This window comes from Epinephelus moara, chromosome 22 (assembly GCF_006386435.1).
Source record: "Epinephelus moara isolate mb chromosome 22, YSFRI_EMoa_1.0, whole genome shotgun sequence".
NCBI lineage: Eukaryota > Metazoa > Chordata > Actinopteri > Perciformes > Serranidae > Epinephelus > Epinephelus moara.
The window spans coordinates 39,956,936-39,975,528 of NC_065527.1; the positions used below are offsets into that span (position 1 = coordinate 39,956,936).

The window sequence follows — 18,593 nt, forward strand, 5'->3', positions numbered from 1 at the left end:
GGCAGAATATGTCTTCTTCCAACTTGCTATGGTGAGATACATGTAAAAATGTAAGAATTTAGTCACACGGATTTGTTTTTTTCATTGATATAAAAATTAATATAAAATACAGGCACATAGAAGGACATGGAATGATGGCAAATCTGGTTAGCCCAGATTGTCCTGAAAAAAAAAACAAGGTATAGCACGTGTATGTAGCCTTTATAATGACTGTGATATGAGCTTAAAAGTAAAGGCAGTAAAAATACCCCAAAAACGCCTAGGGCCCATAGGGTTAAAGCGGACCAAATAGCGCCAGTGTGAATGCATCCTTAAAGTCAATGGGTTTTTTGTTAGATGCCTGAAATAAGGTCTGTCATTAACACAAGCTTAACAGACTTTCACGTTTTATTTTACGACATAAAATTCATCAGTAAATACCTCACTCAAATTTAAAGCTTTTACTTTTCTTTGAAAAGGCGGTTGCTAACAAGTGGCTAAATGAGACTACAGAACGTCATCACGCCGGAGACGCCTTTACAACCCAGTTGTGGTGACTGTGTTAAGCTATGCAACCAACCACAGTGTTGTTCGTCATTAGCCTAACGTTAGCTTTTTACTTCTAAATCATAAAATTGAGTTAATTTGTGAGGATTACTTTGCTAAATAAAACATGTAAGTATAATACATTTTTATTTGCCAAGGAACTTATTTGCTGCAATAAACAAAAATCCAACAAAAGCCAACTCCCACAGGCTTTTTGTAGGGGGAACCAGGGTGATGCTAACTTCCATGTCAGCCTACAAAAATTTTTTTGTTGTTGATTATATTGCTGGGGAGAGGGACGATTGGAATATTTTGCTCAGCCTGCTGCCCCCGCGACCCGGCTTCAGATAAGCAGCTGAAAATGGATGGATTATATTTTGTATTATTAATCTGAATCTGCTGTTAAATAGATGTAATGGAGAAAGTACAATATTTTTCTCTGAAATGTTGCATAGAAAATAACCACAAATACTCAAGTGAAGTACAAGTACCTAAGAAATTAACTTATGTACAGCACTTGAGTAATTTTCTTGTCATGCTTTCAGTACTTGCTGATAATAAATACTTCAGTACTTTTACTTAAGTAAATGGTCAGAGTACCTTTCTGACCACTGGTGGAGTCTGTCATACTGAACCAGTCCGTGTTATGTCTTGTAAAAGAATTGTTTATGCGGTTAAGCCTCTGTAAAGTGCTATTCTGAGTTGAGTGAGTGTTGATGTGGCGCTCGGTCGTGTTTTTAGCTAAGCAGTAAGCAGTCATTATGTGGGCTGCTGTCATTCAGACGCTCTCAATGTTGGTTTCGGGAGAAAAATATGTCCCTAAAAACACACTGAGGCTGCGGCCAAAACAATGACCCAACCGCTGTGGGACATTCCTGTGTGTATATTCCTTAATTTAAGCAGTGTTTCACTTTGAATGACACAGCTGCTGAATGCACTCCCGTCTATCTACAGTGCAGGGTTTATCTGCCCCAGCTGCCTCCGCCTGTGTTATATCAGGCCTGTCCTCTTCCTGACACTCTGTAGGAATAACATACCCCTTTGCAAATTCCTCAAATTCCCAATCGTATTTGTGTATCGAGAGAACACTGGGACGGCAGTTTCCAAGTGAAACACTCTCTTCCTTTCACCCCGTTCTGCTCATTTCCATCCCGCCCGGCTTGGATGTCACACCACCAATCACGGAAGAGAGTGACAGCTCACTGATGCATGCGGCAGAGATGTTTGTGAGGTGGAAGCTGTGGAAACATGCCTGCTTGTTTTTCCCTCCACCAGACTGGCATTGATCGTGACTAATGTTTTCCTGCATGTGGACAGTTATTAACTTTCTTCTTTGTGGTGCATGCCAGGATAACTAAAGAGCAAACCCACTGACACTCTGGGCCACACCCACACGTACTCTTTACTGTAATATGTTGGATTTAACTTTAATTAGGTGGTTATGTGCTCGAACAGAGACATTTTTAGGTGGACAGTGAGTTAATGTTAAGCATCTTTATTCACAATACCTGTTTGTATTTCACACAACAGTTATTAAGCCTCAAACTTGAGTACCAAAACAGTAGTATTTCAGTCAGTATTTTGTTTTTGTGGTTAAATATAACAAGACATCAGAAGATGTCAGTGGGCTCTGGGAACTAAAAATGGTCATGCTTTACAGTTTTGTGACATTCTGTTGGCAAAACATTAAAGAGGACCTACTATGCTCATTTTCAGGTTCATAATTGTATTTTAGGTTTCTACTAGAACATGTTTATATGCTTTAATGGTTAAAAACAGTTGATTTTCCTCATACTGCCTGTGTTGGAACACCTGTGTTCACCCTGTCTGCAATGCTCTGTTGTAGTGCCTGTCTCTTTAAGCCCCGCTTCTGAAAAGGCCCAGTCTGCTCTAATCAGTCAGTGTTTCCGCATACTCTGTATCTCTGTCTCTGAACCATCTTCAAAATTACCAGTGAAAGTTTCTAAACCCAACCGGACATGTTCCAGCAGGAATAAGATCCGAAATCAGGGAGAAATTTATATAGACAACTAAGTGGACATGTTTTCTGAATAGGGTTGGGTAATGGTGCCCGTATTTTTAAGGGTTCTGACCGAATTGCGTCGATACTACCAGGTATCAATTCACGTTAAATGAATTGGTCCTCAATATAGGTACCCAAGAGCGCACCTGGGTGAAGACGGCAGGTTTAGACAGGAAGTGGAAGCACTGCAAAGCGGCCCGAAACAAGAAAGCTGTTCTGTGGCCAGCTTCTGGGCTTCTGAGCACTTTACGGAAGAGACAACAGAGCTCCATGGAGCTGCTGGGTTCAGAAAGGAAGCAGCAGTGCTGTGAGGTAGCCCGAAGCTGTCTGCAAATCTCAGTCAGCCTCCCGGCAACCCAAAACTAACTCTGTAGTGCCAATGATTTCAGTCTGTCTGGTCTGTTTTCTTTCCTTTTTCATTTTAGAAATAGCAAAGCACCACTGCCATTTGTGATTGTGTTTATTTATCAGCTGTGTCTAAACAGAGTGAGAGAGACAAGCAGACACACGCACACACACACACACACACACAAGCAAGCAGACAGTTTGACAGAGACTAAGCTTTGCATGCAATTAGAAAATAGCAGATGAACAGAATCGCTTGTTGACTGCCACTTGTTCAAAATTGATTTCTTTGTCATTAAAGAAAGAGTACTGAAAAAAAAAGGTTTCAGTACATTAAAAAGGTCCCTGACATTAGCATGTAACTTCCTGTAGCAGTGTAGGCTGTGTACTGTAAACACTTAGAGTAATGTGTGTGGAGAAGATGACCATATAAAGAAATCTGGCACAAGATGCGTCATGCTGTAGCCAGAGTAAAAAAAAACACAAGAAGTTGGACGCAGAGTATTCAGAACGGACTGAAGGCTGAGGTTTTTGCTCACAGTGATTACTTCTATTTACGTTTCTGTCAGTATTTGAACTTTGGTCGTCTGACACGAACATCATTCAATGTAACACTATATATAAGACACAAAATAAGGTAAAGCATAATAGGTCCCCTTACATAATCTGCAGTTTAATTAATCATGAAAATAACTGTCAACGGCAACCCCAAAACAAAATCCAGTATCGGTCAGGCTATACTGCCAAACTTCAACTTGCGACCCGTCATCACAGTTTGTGGCCGTAGTGTGCACATGAGTTGTGAGCAGTTCTGCAGCAGGCCAGAGGAAATGAAAGTGTCATTTGTGACCCTTCAGGTTGTAAACTGCGGATCTAGTGTGCTGCTTCTTGGTTGCCTCCAAGTATTTTTGGGCTGGTCTTGCACAAGCAGTACCCAACTGAGTTTCATATCCTTCTACGACAGAGAAAACAAGTTTCATTTTGTTTTCTTGAACTCTTTTCTGCCTCCTCCATGACTGGCAAAGTTGCGGACTCTGTGGATCTTGGCCAGCTGGCTCTCAATGGTCTTCATTATGTCCATGTGGTCTGGGATGTGGACGTAGCGGACATTTCTGCCCGTGATAAACATGTCCTGCAGCTGGGTGAGCTTACCCCGTCTGTCTCGGTACAGCACATCCTCCAGACGTATGTTCATGAAGGCGTCCACGTTGACTACACGGCCCCGCGCCGTGCTCTCGTTCCTCAGGTCCACTGTGGTCACCTCTCCCTGCAGACCCTGCAGCAGGACCACCATGCTGTTCTCTGCAATTGTGCGCTCCCGGATGGAATTAAAGACCTCAGCTACAGGCGCTGGGCCCGATGACGGGGAATCAGTCCCCTCTGACTCCATTGACACTGATGAAGAGGATCTCCAGAGGTCAGGGGTACCTGAACACAGGCAGAAGATCAATTGTGATACAATTCATTAGCAAAACTGTAAATTATTTATTGAGGTATCTGTTTTATTGATGTTTGTGTACAGTACACTATCGTGTCTATGTTTAACGCTGCGGTCACTGTAAGAGCCTCATTACCTTGCTATACTAAAAAACTAGGGCTGCACAATTAATTGAAATAGTACCATAATCAAATATGGTCAAGTGTAATATTCATATTTGCAGGAGCTGCACTTTTTTTATGAAAGTTAAATGTGTCACAATATATGAAGCATTGTGGTGCTACAGAGATGCCTCGGCCAACAAATTATATTCAAGACATAAGGGAACACGCTTGTTTGGTACAGACCCCAGCAAATTTCACATCATTATCATTTTAATATATTTTTTTCAGTAAAAATTAAATGGAAAAAACGACCCTTGCGACTAAAATCATAACTCATTTTGCAATTGCAATATCTGGCACAACAATCACAAAAATAATCAAAATTAATTTTACTGATTCTGGTCATGTGGCCTTTTAAATAAAATGAAGTGAATAGAAACCAAAAACTACTAAAATCTGAAAACTCAGAGCTGGCAAGAGCTATTAAACTTCAGTTATAATTTGCCTTGTCAGTGAAAAGCCTTTAAACGTCCCTCATTTGTAGACTTTCTGTTCAATTTTAAACAAAGTGAACCAGAAAATTTGAAAATACAATCTACAAATTACCATGATCAAAGCTAAAATCTACACTTTTTACCTAGCACCTAGCACTTGCATTATATCGTAACTAATGATAGTGCTGTCTTTCCACACATACTACAGATTTAAGCACACCTGCATTTAATAAAGCACTAATTAAGAGTCAAGAGTCACTGTGGGAGCTCAGTACATAAAGGTAAGATATTATTAATCTGAGAAATGACATATCTCTCGACAAAAAATAAAACGTGTTAATATAAATATATGACATAAGTATTTCTAAGTGCACTAAAGGAGGTTATAGGAAGTTTCCAAGCAGAAACGGGCAGGAATTGGCATCTCTTTGAACGCAGAGACAGAAACCTGGCAAAAGTCAAATTAGCTAACTGTTAGCTTTAGCAACGATTCAAATAAGAAAGCTAGAAGCTCTACACAGCGCATAAGATATATCTTACTCTCAGACAGTGTGTGTTACATTCACCTGGATGAGTTAAATCCTTATTTCATGTGAAAACACAGCGCTCAATCGCTGAAAGTGGAGACGAACCGTTCAAATATGTCAACAAGTTGGTTTTCCCGCAACAAATCCCAAACAGGAAGAGCAGCAGAGCAGCGTGATGACGTTTCACTTTGCGTCACAGATATGCGTCAACACGGAACAACACCGCCCTCTGCAGGCAGAAACACACCAGTGCAGGAGGGCTTCTTCCTAAATGTATAAATGTGCAGATGCTGTGGATGCCAAGTAAGACCATATATTGTCATTAAATATTAATTATACGTCCCAATATATTTTTTCTAAATTTAATTAAAAGAAAAAGGCCTCACCAAGTTAAAAAAGAAAATCTCTTTTACAGTAGAGTCCTGGCCAAGATAGCAGCCGCACATAAATCATAGAGGTTACATATCATATAATTCGTTAAGTATTAGAAAAGTTAAGGATCATAATTATATGATGGATCATGTAAAATTAATAAACAACAATAAATGTACAATGTCCAATAAGGTTCCAAAAAACTGACAAATTCAAAGGTTCAGTGCACTCATAAATTTGTCATACAATACATTTACACACACAGTAGGTCGTTTAATATATTGAATGTTATATATGGAACTTATTGATAATGCAAAACAATGTATTTTGGGCAATCCTTTGGGAAATTTAATAGGTTATGCATGAATTACATTTGCCCAAATTTCCAGATCCTAAGGCAGTTTTGGTCAATAAGTTAAAAAACATAATCATCTTAAAAAAACAAGCAAACAAAATCAGAATAAATGCTTTATTAAAAACATAGAATTATTATATAGAAAATACATTATCAAATATAGCAGGTCTTACAATCTGCACTGCATTCATGTGGTACTTTCCCACGTGTTGGTAATTTAAAACATAGTTAGATACAATAGTTTTTTAGGTGCTACAGTATGAGTTATTAGATATATATTTTACTCTCTGATGTATTTTAATGTTAAACAACCTGCTGTCAGCAACTGCATATTTTACAGGTTAAACAGGAGATCACAGTGACAGATAATTTTGATAATGTAATTTTGAGATTAAGAGTTAGGTGGTAAAGTTGAAACAGTAAATGAAACTCATTGACACAACAGGGTCAAAGGTCATCCATCATGGCCAGCAGGTCGTCTCCTTTGCTGCTGCTGCTGGGATTTTCAGGCTGCTCCTCTCCTTCTGCAAACTCTCCGGCGATTCGAGCCAGCTCAGTCGCAGCCTGTTCATCCTGGATCAAACAAAACATGACGACTCTTCACATATTTATAATTACAATTAAAGAACAAAATAAAAGTGCTGTGGCCTTTATCAAAGGGGGCGAATAATAAATGGTTAACTGCAGTCTATAAAGGAAATGTGGATATTAATGTCATGACCGTATCCTCAAAACATCACATTTTTTCCAGTGGTGGAATGTAACTAAGTACATTTACTACTCTACTTAAGTACAGTTGTTACATTCTTGTACTTTTCTCAAGTATTTCCATTTTATGCTACTATTTACACACACACAGACACACACACACACACAAACAAACAAAACAGTAGTAGTAGTCTAAAACTGGCTCCACATTGACAAACTACAACATTTAAATGCTTTTACATGTGTTTGCAAGTGATAGAATCAAAATAATATATTATATATTAATGTAATCCTCTGAGCGCAGTGAGCACTGTTACTTTTGATACTGGATTAACATTTTAAATTCAGGACTTTTACTTGTAATGGAGTATTTTGAGGCAACAGCATTTCTACTTTAATCTTCCTATAATGATATGTAATATATTTATTTTATTATCTTTATTATTTATGATATACTATACTCATACTATATTACATTTAATATTCTGGTTATATTGCTGTACTTTACTATACATGATATACTATACTGTTTCATTTTAACCTTATACTGTATCTTATATCACATACTATAGCCTGCTACTATACTATACTGTTTTCTAACATATACTATATTATATTTCTATATTTATACAGACACAAACAAGTATCATTACTTAATTGTTTATTTGGTTTGGTGTATGCTCTTAACATATACTATTTGCTTACTTTGCTGCTATTAATCACATCGCTGTCACTTTTGACCTGTAATTTCTGCCTTTAATTGCTCTTAAATAGTATTTATTTTTTCCTTTTTTTATCTTAGTTTTGTATACCTCATATTTGTATTTATTTTTATTTTTTACTTATCTTCATGCAGATTAATTTCTATCAGCCTACAATATATGTCAACCTAATAAGGTGTGTTTACCTTCTTTGCTACCTCAGTAACTGGTGTTTTAGACATGCTCCAAGTTTTCTCTCAGGTTTACAAGTTGTGTACAAACAGTTTTTAAGTAAAAGCTAAAAAGCATTCTATAGTACATCACCCTACCTGCATTGCTTGAATATTTATCACTCCAAACATGGACTGCTCAGCACCTGAAGCCACCCTGTTAACAAAACAAAAAAAGTATTATTTGTTGGAATTTGTGTAAATTTATTAGCAAAGAAAAGAAAAGAGAAGCACTCACGCCTCCTCCCCCTCTTGGTCTGTAGTGAACAGGTTGATCCTAAAGCCACTCTCAGTTTTTGGCCTGTTCTCTGCCTTCATGCTGCCCATCAGACGAGCCAGCAGGTTCAGCTCCTCTTTGGCCAGCAGGTTGGGAGTGTCACCTGTCTGCAGCAGGTTGGTAGAGGCGCACAGGAGGATTATACAGGGATAGAAAAATGGTCTCAAGCCTGGAGTATACTGTATGTGATACATAATATGAGATGATGATGATCATGGAACTGTGAAGTGATGGACAAAGTATTCAGATCCTTAACTTCAGTAAAATTAGCAATACCACATTGTAAAAAACAACAACCCTCAATTACAAGTAAAAGCGTTGCATTCAAAATCATATTTAAGTAAAAGTACACAAGATTATACAAAATATACTTATGGTAGGCTATATAAAAAGTTGAGGAGTGAAAAATCCAATCAGGATGATCCTACTTTTGACTGAGCCTGGTGACGTCCCAATGAGAAATGCTGTAACACTTCATTATTACCTTGACAGAGGGAGTCTTGGATGTATGTGTCTGCTCTGGATGGTTCACGGTGTACCTTTTAATTCATGAAACACAAAACACATTTTCTAATTTATTCTATTATCCGTCTAAGATATAGTATATGTGGGGTAGTGCCATGCATACGCACATGTTTATGCCCAGTCTGAGGACTCTGTCTCCATGCAGTTCGAAGCATCCCTTTCTGATGGGGCTGGTGTAGCTTCCTCCTGTGGGGAACTCACGTCGTCTCACTTCTCTGCCCTTACTGTCAAACGTCCTGTGGAAACAGGAAGCACTTGACGACACTCTGGATTATTCAGATATTTCTTTAAGGCATTCAGAGGAAATCTGAGACTAAACACAAGAAAATTTCAAATGAAGACATGCCAGCTTGTCAGAGGAGCCTTTGCAGTTGCATCAGAGACCTATAAACAGCGGCATATGTTGCCACGTATGGAGGCCAAGTGCTAAATATACTGGGGGTAATGATGTGCAATAACAAGCCTAGAAAAAGTGATTGATGTGTAAAGGTGATTTATATTTAGTTGTGAAACAATAAAACCTCTCATCAGTACTGTGCAAATTATATTGTTGGCTAGTTGCTAGCTCGTAAATTGACATGTAGGGTAGTGGACAATGTGAAAAGGACAGATTCATTAGAAATTTAATAAGGATCTATTATCCCACTAAAGAAGCACAGAGATGAACAGTCAGTTTTGCTGTGCAAAAAGGATTTAGACATAGCTTTCCTAGCTAGCCTCTGTGTGCTAGTAACTCTCGAAGAGGAATTCTTAATCAGTTTTTCTGAGAAGCTGAAAAATGTAGGACCGTTCTGCCAGTTTTCTAAGCTAAAGAGGTATCTATACTTTTTTGAATGTTTTATTAAAGTAACATAAACACAGTCACAGTGACAGGCTTGTTTAAGCAAAATGAAATAAGCAAATTGTTAGCATGCTAACGTACTTTCTGCAAGTACTATGTTTACCATCCAAAGCTTAGCGTGTTAGCATGCTGACATTTGCTAACTGGCACCAACCACAAAGTACAGCTGATAGTCTCTACATTTACAGGTATAGAGAGGTGCAGGAATGAGTCCTAAACACCATGAATGAGTCAGCATTTTAGCACTCCTGGTTTCCTGGTCTCAAAGTCAGTGTCTTTTTTTTTAAAGGGTTTTTGGTTTGATGACGTCAAGAGATATCCCACTCGTGAGCTTTGAAGCTTTTACATGTCTTAAAAAAGCTGGTTGCTAATAAGTGGCTACAGGATCTCATCACGCCAAACATGTACAGCCTTGTTGTGGCGGCGACGTTGAAGTCATGCAACTGTGATGTAGTTCTTTTTAGCCTAATGTGAGGTTTGGCTTGTGGTGATTGCATTTACGCTTCGAAAACCATGGAATTCTAATTTGTGAAGATCATCTTACTGAGCAAAATGTTTATCATACATCTTTCTGCAATAATTCAAAATACAATGGGAAAATACCATTGGATTTTGGTTAAGGGAAGCAGGATGATGCCAACGATGCTTTAGTTTTGGCCAACAAATAAATGTCCTCCCTGCAGCACTCTATTATAAACCAAACTGACCAAAACTAAAGTATTGGACAAATGTTGCTAAATGAAATGTAGGAATCTCCAAAGTTATTACAATTCATCCTAAAGGGTACATGAATGTCGGCACCATTTTTTTGTAATCCATGTGGAAATATTTAACTGGTTAGTGAATACTTTGTGGTGGTGCTTGATGAAAAGTTGGACAATCACCAAAGTCATAAGTCATTAGTCATTTATCCTCTGGGGACCTTGAATGTCTGCACCAAATTTCATGGCAACCCAGCTGATATGTGTCACGGAATTTTAGCAGTTGTTGAATGCTTGTTGAGTAGATGTTAGCTAGAAAAGGACTACAGGACTACAGATCATGTCACGTTATCCGACAGCACTCTATATGTCATCATTTACATGTAAAAAACAGCTCAACGAATTTTTGATTATTAGAACACATTCAGTATGTTCGTCAGCTGCCTACCTAATAAGCCCTGGAACATCCACCCCATGTGGCACTGGGCCTGATGTTGATAGGACAAAACGTCCATTGGGATTCTGGGCTTGATTTTTGAGGAAGAGTGACACCTATGAGGGAATAATAATTCTTAATAAATGCTGATTGATATTAAACAGCTGTAATATCTTCATCTCACTTGATTGGAGGGATGAGGGAAAAAAAGCAGAGAACTCACACGAACATGCAGGTCTTGAAAAAATATGAGCAGTGTTTGCCTGAGAAGCTGGAATTCACCTTCTGGTAGAGATGAGTACACCTAGAGTATGTCAAGAAGAACATAAACAGGTCACACAAGATGATAAAACAGACACCTGGATTCCAGACAGTATGTAATGTATAGACTGTACAACCATCCTGAGGTAATAAACGGTAACGCAACATGGTAATTAAAGGTTGATAACAGCTCTCAATATACCTCAATGATCTTCCTATGTGTCTCATCCACTTGGTTCACGAGCACAGGAGTGTCTTTCACAAATTCCCTTACGGTGTCTATGTGATTGTAAGTGATGAGCAGCAAGTCTTTAGGCCGAGGGCAGAGGAAGACCTGATATTTGAGTGCCATGACCATCAGCTCATAAAGCTAGAGGAGAAAAAAAGAGAGGAGCTATAAACTTTATGGAAATCTAGGTATACCTTTTTACTTCCTAACTATAATGTCCCTACATCTTTCTCAAACTGCCGCCAGTATAAAAGCTGCAGACTTGAGATTTGACCTAAGACACAAAATTGAGCACTTGAGAGTAAACTTAGTAAATTCTTGAAAACATAAAATAAGACACTGTCAAATATTTGGCATGGATTGAAAGATCTTGGTCTTAGATATGTTAACACTATCAATGCAACTTTAAAAGGAAAATAAATAGGATCACATTAAAAAATATTAACTTCAGTACATACCCTGTCCATGCTGGCTGGGTTCAACCTCATGATGGAGGCGTGTGCTATCCGAGTTAGCACTGTTTTCATTGTCCTGTGAGAATACAGCTGCTGAGGTTTGAGAAGTTCATCCATAAAGTCTTTACTAAACAGTGTCCCAACAATGTCATTCATAACTGTGAGAGGAAAGAGACAAAAACAGATGCCTTAAATTTGCATTTGAAAATTTTACGTCATGGAATGAAATGGCAAAGAAGAGCTTGTTTTGACATTGATGCAACTCTATTGTGTTGTTTCTACAGCTGCTGTAGCCTACTGCTTTACGAAAGAATGAATACAGAAACACTGACCAAAAAATATTTGAAATTTTACACACACACACACACACTCGCGCACACACACACACACACACACACACACACACACACGCACACACAGTTTTATGAACAAAATGAGTTCTATCACTTCTCTGTGATTTGTAAGAAAGTAAACTTTATTTTGCATTTATATTAGTACATAAAGTTAGCATTTGCTGCCTTCAAATAGGGTCATGCTTACCATGTTTATGAGAAGAATCTATATAAACTCCCACCTTGTGGTTTTCGCAATGTTGTTAGTGTACATTTCCTGAAAGCTCTGAGTTTACGACGTGTGATGTGTTTATTGACGTTTTCAGAAAAATACTTTTTAGTGGATGGTAAGAGGAAAATGTTGACGTTAACAAGGCCTCATCTTTTTCCTTCATCATTATGCCTTTGCATTTCCCACATTACATGACCAGCTAGCGAGCTTGCTAAATTATTAGCCTTGGTGGCTCCTAGACGCCAATGGTAGCGTGGTGTAGCAGTTCTCACTACTAAACCAATGAAATACTAAGGATATTGTATTTACCAGGGCCCTAGGAAGTGTGCTGTGATATGAAACTAATTTTCATAGCAGCCAAACAGTGGAATTACAACTCCCAGGTCTGTCACATGATGTCACTGGGCCCAAAAAGACTTTAGACTTCATTGGGAAAGAGAAGTCTGTAAATCAATGGATACATTTTTTTGAGTGTCACAACTCCACGCAATGATTCGTTCTACTATCTGCTCCGAGGCTTTTAAGTATACAATAACATTTGGAAAGTCTATCAGAGCAACATGATTAAATCATTTTAGTCCCATTCAGTTTCACGGAACGCTAAACCAGATGTAGCCATCGTGGCCAGTGGAAGTCTCTAGTGCACCTGCTCTATGGGCCCAATAGAGACATTTAAGTCCCACCCCTGCTGAAGGGGAAAACAATTGCTCTCCATTGACTTTGTATTGTGTGAAGGTCTCTTCTCGTCATTTACATAGCAAGCAAACAACACAAAAATGCCTAAAACCTTGGTGGGATGTGCTACCAACATGGTGAAGAATCCATAACTAACTTAATAAGCTGCTGAACTGAAAAACTGAGCAATAAAATGTGAGGCATTGTTAGATTAAATGACGATCTTAACTAGTGATTCTAATAAATATTTGTAAATATCAAAGTATGTCAATTCTGGCCAATCAGTGGGATCATTTTTTCAAGATAAGCAAGGTAAGGAGAAGTGACACAGAGATAGAGCGACAATACTGAGTTTGTCAATGTAACTTTTCCTCTCTGGTAGACATAAGGTGTTAAAATAATCCTTTGACTTACTGAAATGTAATGTTTTTAGTTATCTAGCGTTTCAGCTCTTGTTTTCTTAATGTAAGCTGATTTTTCCCTCCAGTAAACATGCAGAAGCAGTGCCAATCATCTGGGTAATTCTATACTGCAGACATAAACCGTTTTTTTGGCTTCATGCGCCACTAAGCAGTGTTCACAGGAATGAACAGGGTCTGCTGTTTCCAGGTCTCTTAATTCATCCATGGTGTACATGGCTTCCCATAACATAACCACAAGTTTACAAGTTCCATTTGAATGCAGCATCAATCCCACCAAACCACACGTATTGCACTGGTGTCAAAAGATGAAATGGCAGCTGCGGCTACTATGCTAAGCTAATTGCTGTTAGCAGAAATTTAGCTTAATTACCCCATCAAGATTGAATTAGTTAATGACTCATAGTCATTATGTGGAATAAAAACGCTAAGTTATGAACATGTTGGGAATTGAAATTTTTTTTCATACAGTACAAATTAGAGAAAAATCAGTATCTCTATTTAGTTTTAGCTTTTGCTAGCCGTGGCTTGTTAGCTAACACTTGATAAAGTTCTCCAGTTAGCTAGTAGTTAGTCTCTTTATGACAACTTCACATGCTGTTTTCATAAAAATATTTACACAGTAGCCTACAACATTTTTATAGGGTAAAATGTCAAAGTCAGATTCCTGTCTTTACTAACCAACGTGTAGCTACTGTATTTGGACTATTGAGGGCAGCATATTCTATAGACTACTGTATCTCACAATGGACCTCAATTTATTATAATTAATAGTAGACACTACAGAGCAGAGGTGGAAAGTGACTACATTTACTGATGAACTTACTACTTGACTTGAGTATTTCTGCTACTTTATAGCCTACTTGAACTCATCTGTAATTCAGATGTTGTACTTTTTACTACATTTCTTAAATAACTTTAGTTACAAGTTACTTTCCCGATTCAGATTTAATTCAGAAACAGATTCTAATTAACATCATATAGGCTTGCCATTAGTAAATAAGATAAATGAAACCCTTGGAGGAATTCGCAAGATAGGTACTGAGCAGTAATAAAATTAGTATATAATATGAATCAAATTTAATTTAGCCCCACATTTACACGACCATTTGTACATATTGATGTATCAGCAATTATAATCCACTATTATGCATTATTCTGAAATAGGCTATTCTGTAAAACATTTAGCCTACTTTTGCTTTTGGCTTTTTAAGTAAGCCTATGTTTTGATGCTAATACATTTGTAAGTACAATTTTAAATGCATGACTTTAACTTGTAACAGAGTATCTCTGCACAAGTAAAAGATCTGAGCACTTCTACCACCACTGCTACAGGGGCACAAGGAGCTGACTAATCAATGAAATATAACATGGATACCTCTTTTTCTGTCATTTTCTGACCACACTCCTGCATGCGTTTTCCCCAAGTAAGAAAAGAAAGGAAATAGACTTGTCATTTTGGGTTGTTTTGCATGACAAATATGAGATGCACATGTGTAGCTCATATTCTGCCATCTGACATCTACAGCTTGTCAGGATGGGGAATGACTGGAGGCTAAACACGTACACACCTACCAAGCCTGTTGGTTTTCTAGCTACCTCTACCTTTCTCTGAATTGTCCTCAGATGTGTTGAGAGCTTGCAGGCGTTGGTCCAGTATGTAAAGCATTTCTCCACCAAGATTAATGAAAACCAGGGGGAGAGTTCTCACAGACATCTTGCAAAGACAAAGACAGGATTAACTCCTAGGACAAAGCTGGTGCAGAAGCAGGCGTCAGAAGCAATTTTAGCTCCTTCAGATCAAAAGCACTCTTGTCATTGGAAATTCATTATCTGATTATTTCCGTTGTGAATTGCCACTGGTAACAAATTGTCTATGTTAAGTCTTATCTGATCATGCTCCTGCAGATAACCTGTGGCACTAAGATGCAACAGGTGGTGAGGAAGAGGATCAGCAGAAGCCAGGCACAAGCTTATTGGGCAGGATAAGGATGACGTGATGCAGCATAACCAACCACAGAAAGTAATTGTCTTTGTACATGTTAAATATCTGGGAAAAGAGAATTAAACCTACTTCATATCACAAGAGTTTGTACTTTATGGTCCTGTTGGAAATAATTTACAGTATGATACAAACATGAAACTAAGATCTAAAAAACCAATAATGACATTTATGTTACATTTTATTCAACATTACATGGGCAAATGAGGTAGCCTGAACGAACATCTTAAATTTCTCATTCCAAAACCATGAATAGTATTTTGCTGCTATAGCATCCTCTACTCTTCTGGGAAAGTTTTCTTTAAGAGTTTGCTCTCTTTTCTATAATATCATTGTATGGCTTTAGCGTTAAAGGAATAGTTCAACATTTTGGGACATAGGCTTATTCACTTTCTTGCTGAGAGTTGGAAGAGAAGGTCGCAAACACCCTCATATTTGTACATTAAATGAGAAATTACAGCAAGAAGCTGCTGAGCGTCTGGAGTCTGGAGTCTTTGCTGGTTGGCTAGCAGCGTCACAGTGATGACAAGACTCCAGGAAGTTACTGAGCCCAGTCCATGAATGTATTAAGAGAACTGTGGATACAGCATGGGAAGGCAGAGTCCTGTTTATTCCTAAGAAAGTTGCTCAGTGGCGGATGAGACCAAAAAAAGTTCAATTTCCAGGTGTAAAATTATCCACACCCACCAGCCATGGGCCCATAGTGCTGGCACACTTAGCTGTCCTTTAACCCCGCCTCCCTCTGTCTCAGACTCACTCACATACTCACATGATTGACAGTAGGAGAATAACTCGGCTATAAGTGAATTTTACAGCTTTTAGGACATAAGAGCTATTTAAGTGTTCTTACTATGAAGGTGATGTACCTAAAAAAATAATAATTAGCTGTTGTATTTTTGGGCCCAACAGCATCACACGACAGACACGGTTGGCAACTATGTCAAATTGACTTCAAAGCCCAGATCAGTTCCTGGGGGCTTGACCCAGTCATGAAATAGTCCTGCACATAATGCCCTTTAAACCAAAATGTGTCATTTTAACACAGTCATAAAATGGCTCAAACAAACCAGATATAACTTGTTTATTTAGTGAGCTTCAATGCTGGTAGACAGATTTTGTTTGTTGTTTTTTCCTGCAGCTGGGCTATGTTTTAGTCCTGCAACAGGAGTGCTGCATATTTATGCTATGCCACAAACGGCAGCAGTGTGATGAGGCACTGAACATCTATTCTGCGCCTAGCACTGCACGTTTGGTGTTTTTTTTTTTCTGATTGCAGACTTGAAAATGTTCAACTTTGAGTGAAATGCTGCAGCTGCTTGTCACTGTCACTTTTCAACCAGCCATCAGATCACATTGGAGGAGAAGCAGGACAAATCCAAAAAAAACAAAAAACAAAAATAAAACCCCTTCCATCACACCTTGCATGGACAACAACAACGATGGACAACAACCGTTATCCAGAACAAGTACTCTGCTTTGTGCTGACAATTTTACATCTTTGGATATTTTCAAAGCGCTTTCAAACACTCTTAGCTGGGCATTTCCTCAGGAGCTCTTCATCAGACGTCTGATGAAGAGCTTGAAGAGCTTCCGTGAAGGCTCGAAACGTTACTTTGTCATGTGGTAAATCCTAATTTTTTATTTTTTATTAAAACTCAACTTGGGAGCTTCATCCAGTGTGCAGCTTTTTCCTTTTTCCATATCCTTAGAAATCTGACATTGTGATGAGTGAGTTTAGGTCACAGGTGAATTCTACATGGAGTGCATGTTGAGGATAGCTAGCTGAAGCCACATTTTACTAACCAAACTTTTAGGATATGATCCGTACAACACTTTTACGATGTCCACGTCTTTGTCTCTTTCATTCTCTCTCTCTCCCCCATTTATAATAGAAGATTAGAGAGTAGAAACATGCAAATGAAAACTTATCTCATGCTCACTGTTACAGCAGCTCACTCTCAAGGGACGCTATTGCCTTTTCGTCACAGTCATGTCCATGGGTAAAACCTATTTTTTTAGAAACGTTTGACAAATTTCACAACTGAGACAAAAATGTAAACATCTGGCAAAGGGAGCTGAACAAATCCTAACTGAGCTCACCGGACCATAGATTAGCCGACAAACCAATGATGGGGATCCATCTTTACATCTGGCTTCTCTCAATGTAAGTCAAACCTAATATTGGCAATTGTATTGTGTTGTAATAATATGTCATCGTATCTCCCCAGTCTACATAATAATGTGCTTTATCAAATTACTTGTTTAACACTTTGCAAACATATTTAGCGAATATGTCTTTCATATTAAGATTATTTTCCTGTTTTTATTTGTCTGTTTTTAAAGAACTTTTTTCTGCTGTGGAAATTTCCAAAGAAATATTAAAATGAGCAAATATAATGTCCTCCCCTCATCAGGATAACCTCCTGTTCAGGTTCAGGGACAGGTTTCAATGACAAACCCACCCTAGATCCTGAATTTTACAACCTAAACTGGATGAAGTCTATACCTGACAAGACTCCACTATCTGCTGTCTCCATTCCCGGAACACATGAAAGCTTATGCTTATATGGAGGACCACTTGTTAAATGTCAAGTTTGGACCTTAGAAGACCAACTTAATGTGGGAGTGCGATCTTTTGATTTTCATGCTGGAATTTGGCTGCCTCTACAAAAACATGTGTATGTCCAGGATAGGCACTGGATGTTTTGGCAACACATTCAGTTTGATGAAGTCCTTAAGATCATTTTAGATTTCTTAAGTGTCCNTTGGCTGCCTCTACAAAAACATGTGTATGTCCAGGATAGGCACTGGATGTTTTGGCAACACATTCAATTTGATGAAGTCCTTAAGATCATTTTAGATTTCTTAAGTGTCCATAGTAGTGAAACTGTGCTGTTGAAAGTGACACTACAAGGCTTATACATGAGGACAGTGGAGGAACTGATGAAGAAATTGATTGAAAAATTCAAAGATAAAATATGGACTCAGTTGTCTGTACCAAACATGCAACAGGCAAGGGGCAAGATTGTTTTTCTCCAGAGTAATACCTTCAGTGCTGGAATAGAAAACCATAAATCATTTTTCTTTGAACATAAACAGCTAAAGAACGTTGAAGACAAAATAGAGCAAATGAAATCACACCTCTGTAACCATCACGTTGTGCTGACTGAAAGTGAAGCATCAAGGCTTGAACGTCCTAAAACCTTGGCTAAAAAAGTTAACAGGCAGCTTAATGACTTTCTTGTGCAACATAAGAAAAGCTCCATGAACCAAGGCTGCTTAGGTGTCTTCAGCATTAGCTTCCCAAGTGCTGAACTTATTGAAAACATCATTCAAACCAAAACATGCAATTGTGGTAAAGGTCCAGAATCACCAACATCTGGGCA

General features: G+C 38.3%; 2 protein-coding genes across 5 annotated transcripts in view; both read right to left on the minus strand.

Annotated features, from left to right (window-relative positions):
* Positions 1–2,004: 2,004 nt before the first annotated feature.
* lsm10 (LSM10, U7 small nuclear RNA associated) lies at positions 2,005–5,611 on the minus strand. Its single transcript, XM_050034363.1, has 2 exons — positions 5,496–5,611; positions 2,005–4,321 (listed from the first exon to the last, which is right to left on the minus strand). The coding sequence occupies exon 2, from the start codon at positions 4,281–4,283 to the stop codon at positions 3,870–3,872; it is 414 nt and encodes a 137-aa protein (XP_049890320.1). The 5' UTR covers positions 4,284–4,321; positions 5,496–5,611; the 3' UTR covers positions 2,005–3,869.
* Positions 5,612–6,305: 694 nt separating this feature from the next.
* oscp1a (organic solute carrier partner 1a) overlaps positions 6,306–18,593 on the minus strand; it is a 21,923-nt gene continuing 9,635 nt past the window's right edge. Inside the window, exons 1-11 of one of the 4 annotated variants that reach the window (XM_050035254.1) lie at positions 14,811–15,126; positions 14,584–14,613; positions 11,551–11,705; positions 11,066–11,233; positions 10,826–10,906; positions 10,615–10,718; positions 8,732–8,860; positions 8,584–8,638; positions 8,061–8,206; positions 7,922–7,979; positions 6,306–6,756 (exon numbers count right to left, since the gene is read on the minus strand). In XM_050035254.1, coding sequence (XP_049891211.1) covers positions 6,631–6,756; positions 7,922–7,979; positions 8,061–8,206; positions 8,584–8,638; positions 8,732–8,860; positions 10,615–10,718; positions 10,826–10,906; positions 11,066–11,233; positions 11,551–11,705; positions 14,584–14,613; positions 14,811–14,922 — 1,164 coding nt within the window. In that variant the 5' untranslated portion in view covers positions 14,923–15,126 and the 3' untranslated portion in view covers positions 6,306–6,630. Of the gene's footprint in view, positions 6,757–7,921; positions 7,980–8,060; positions 8,207–8,583; positions 8,639–8,731; positions 8,861–10,614; positions 10,719–10,825; positions 10,907–11,065; positions 11,234–11,550; positions 11,706–14,583; positions 14,614–14,804; positions 15,127–18,593 lie in introns of those variants that run through there. The other 3 variants (XM_050035253.1, XM_050035255.1, XM_050035256.1) reach the window with 3 other exon arrangements.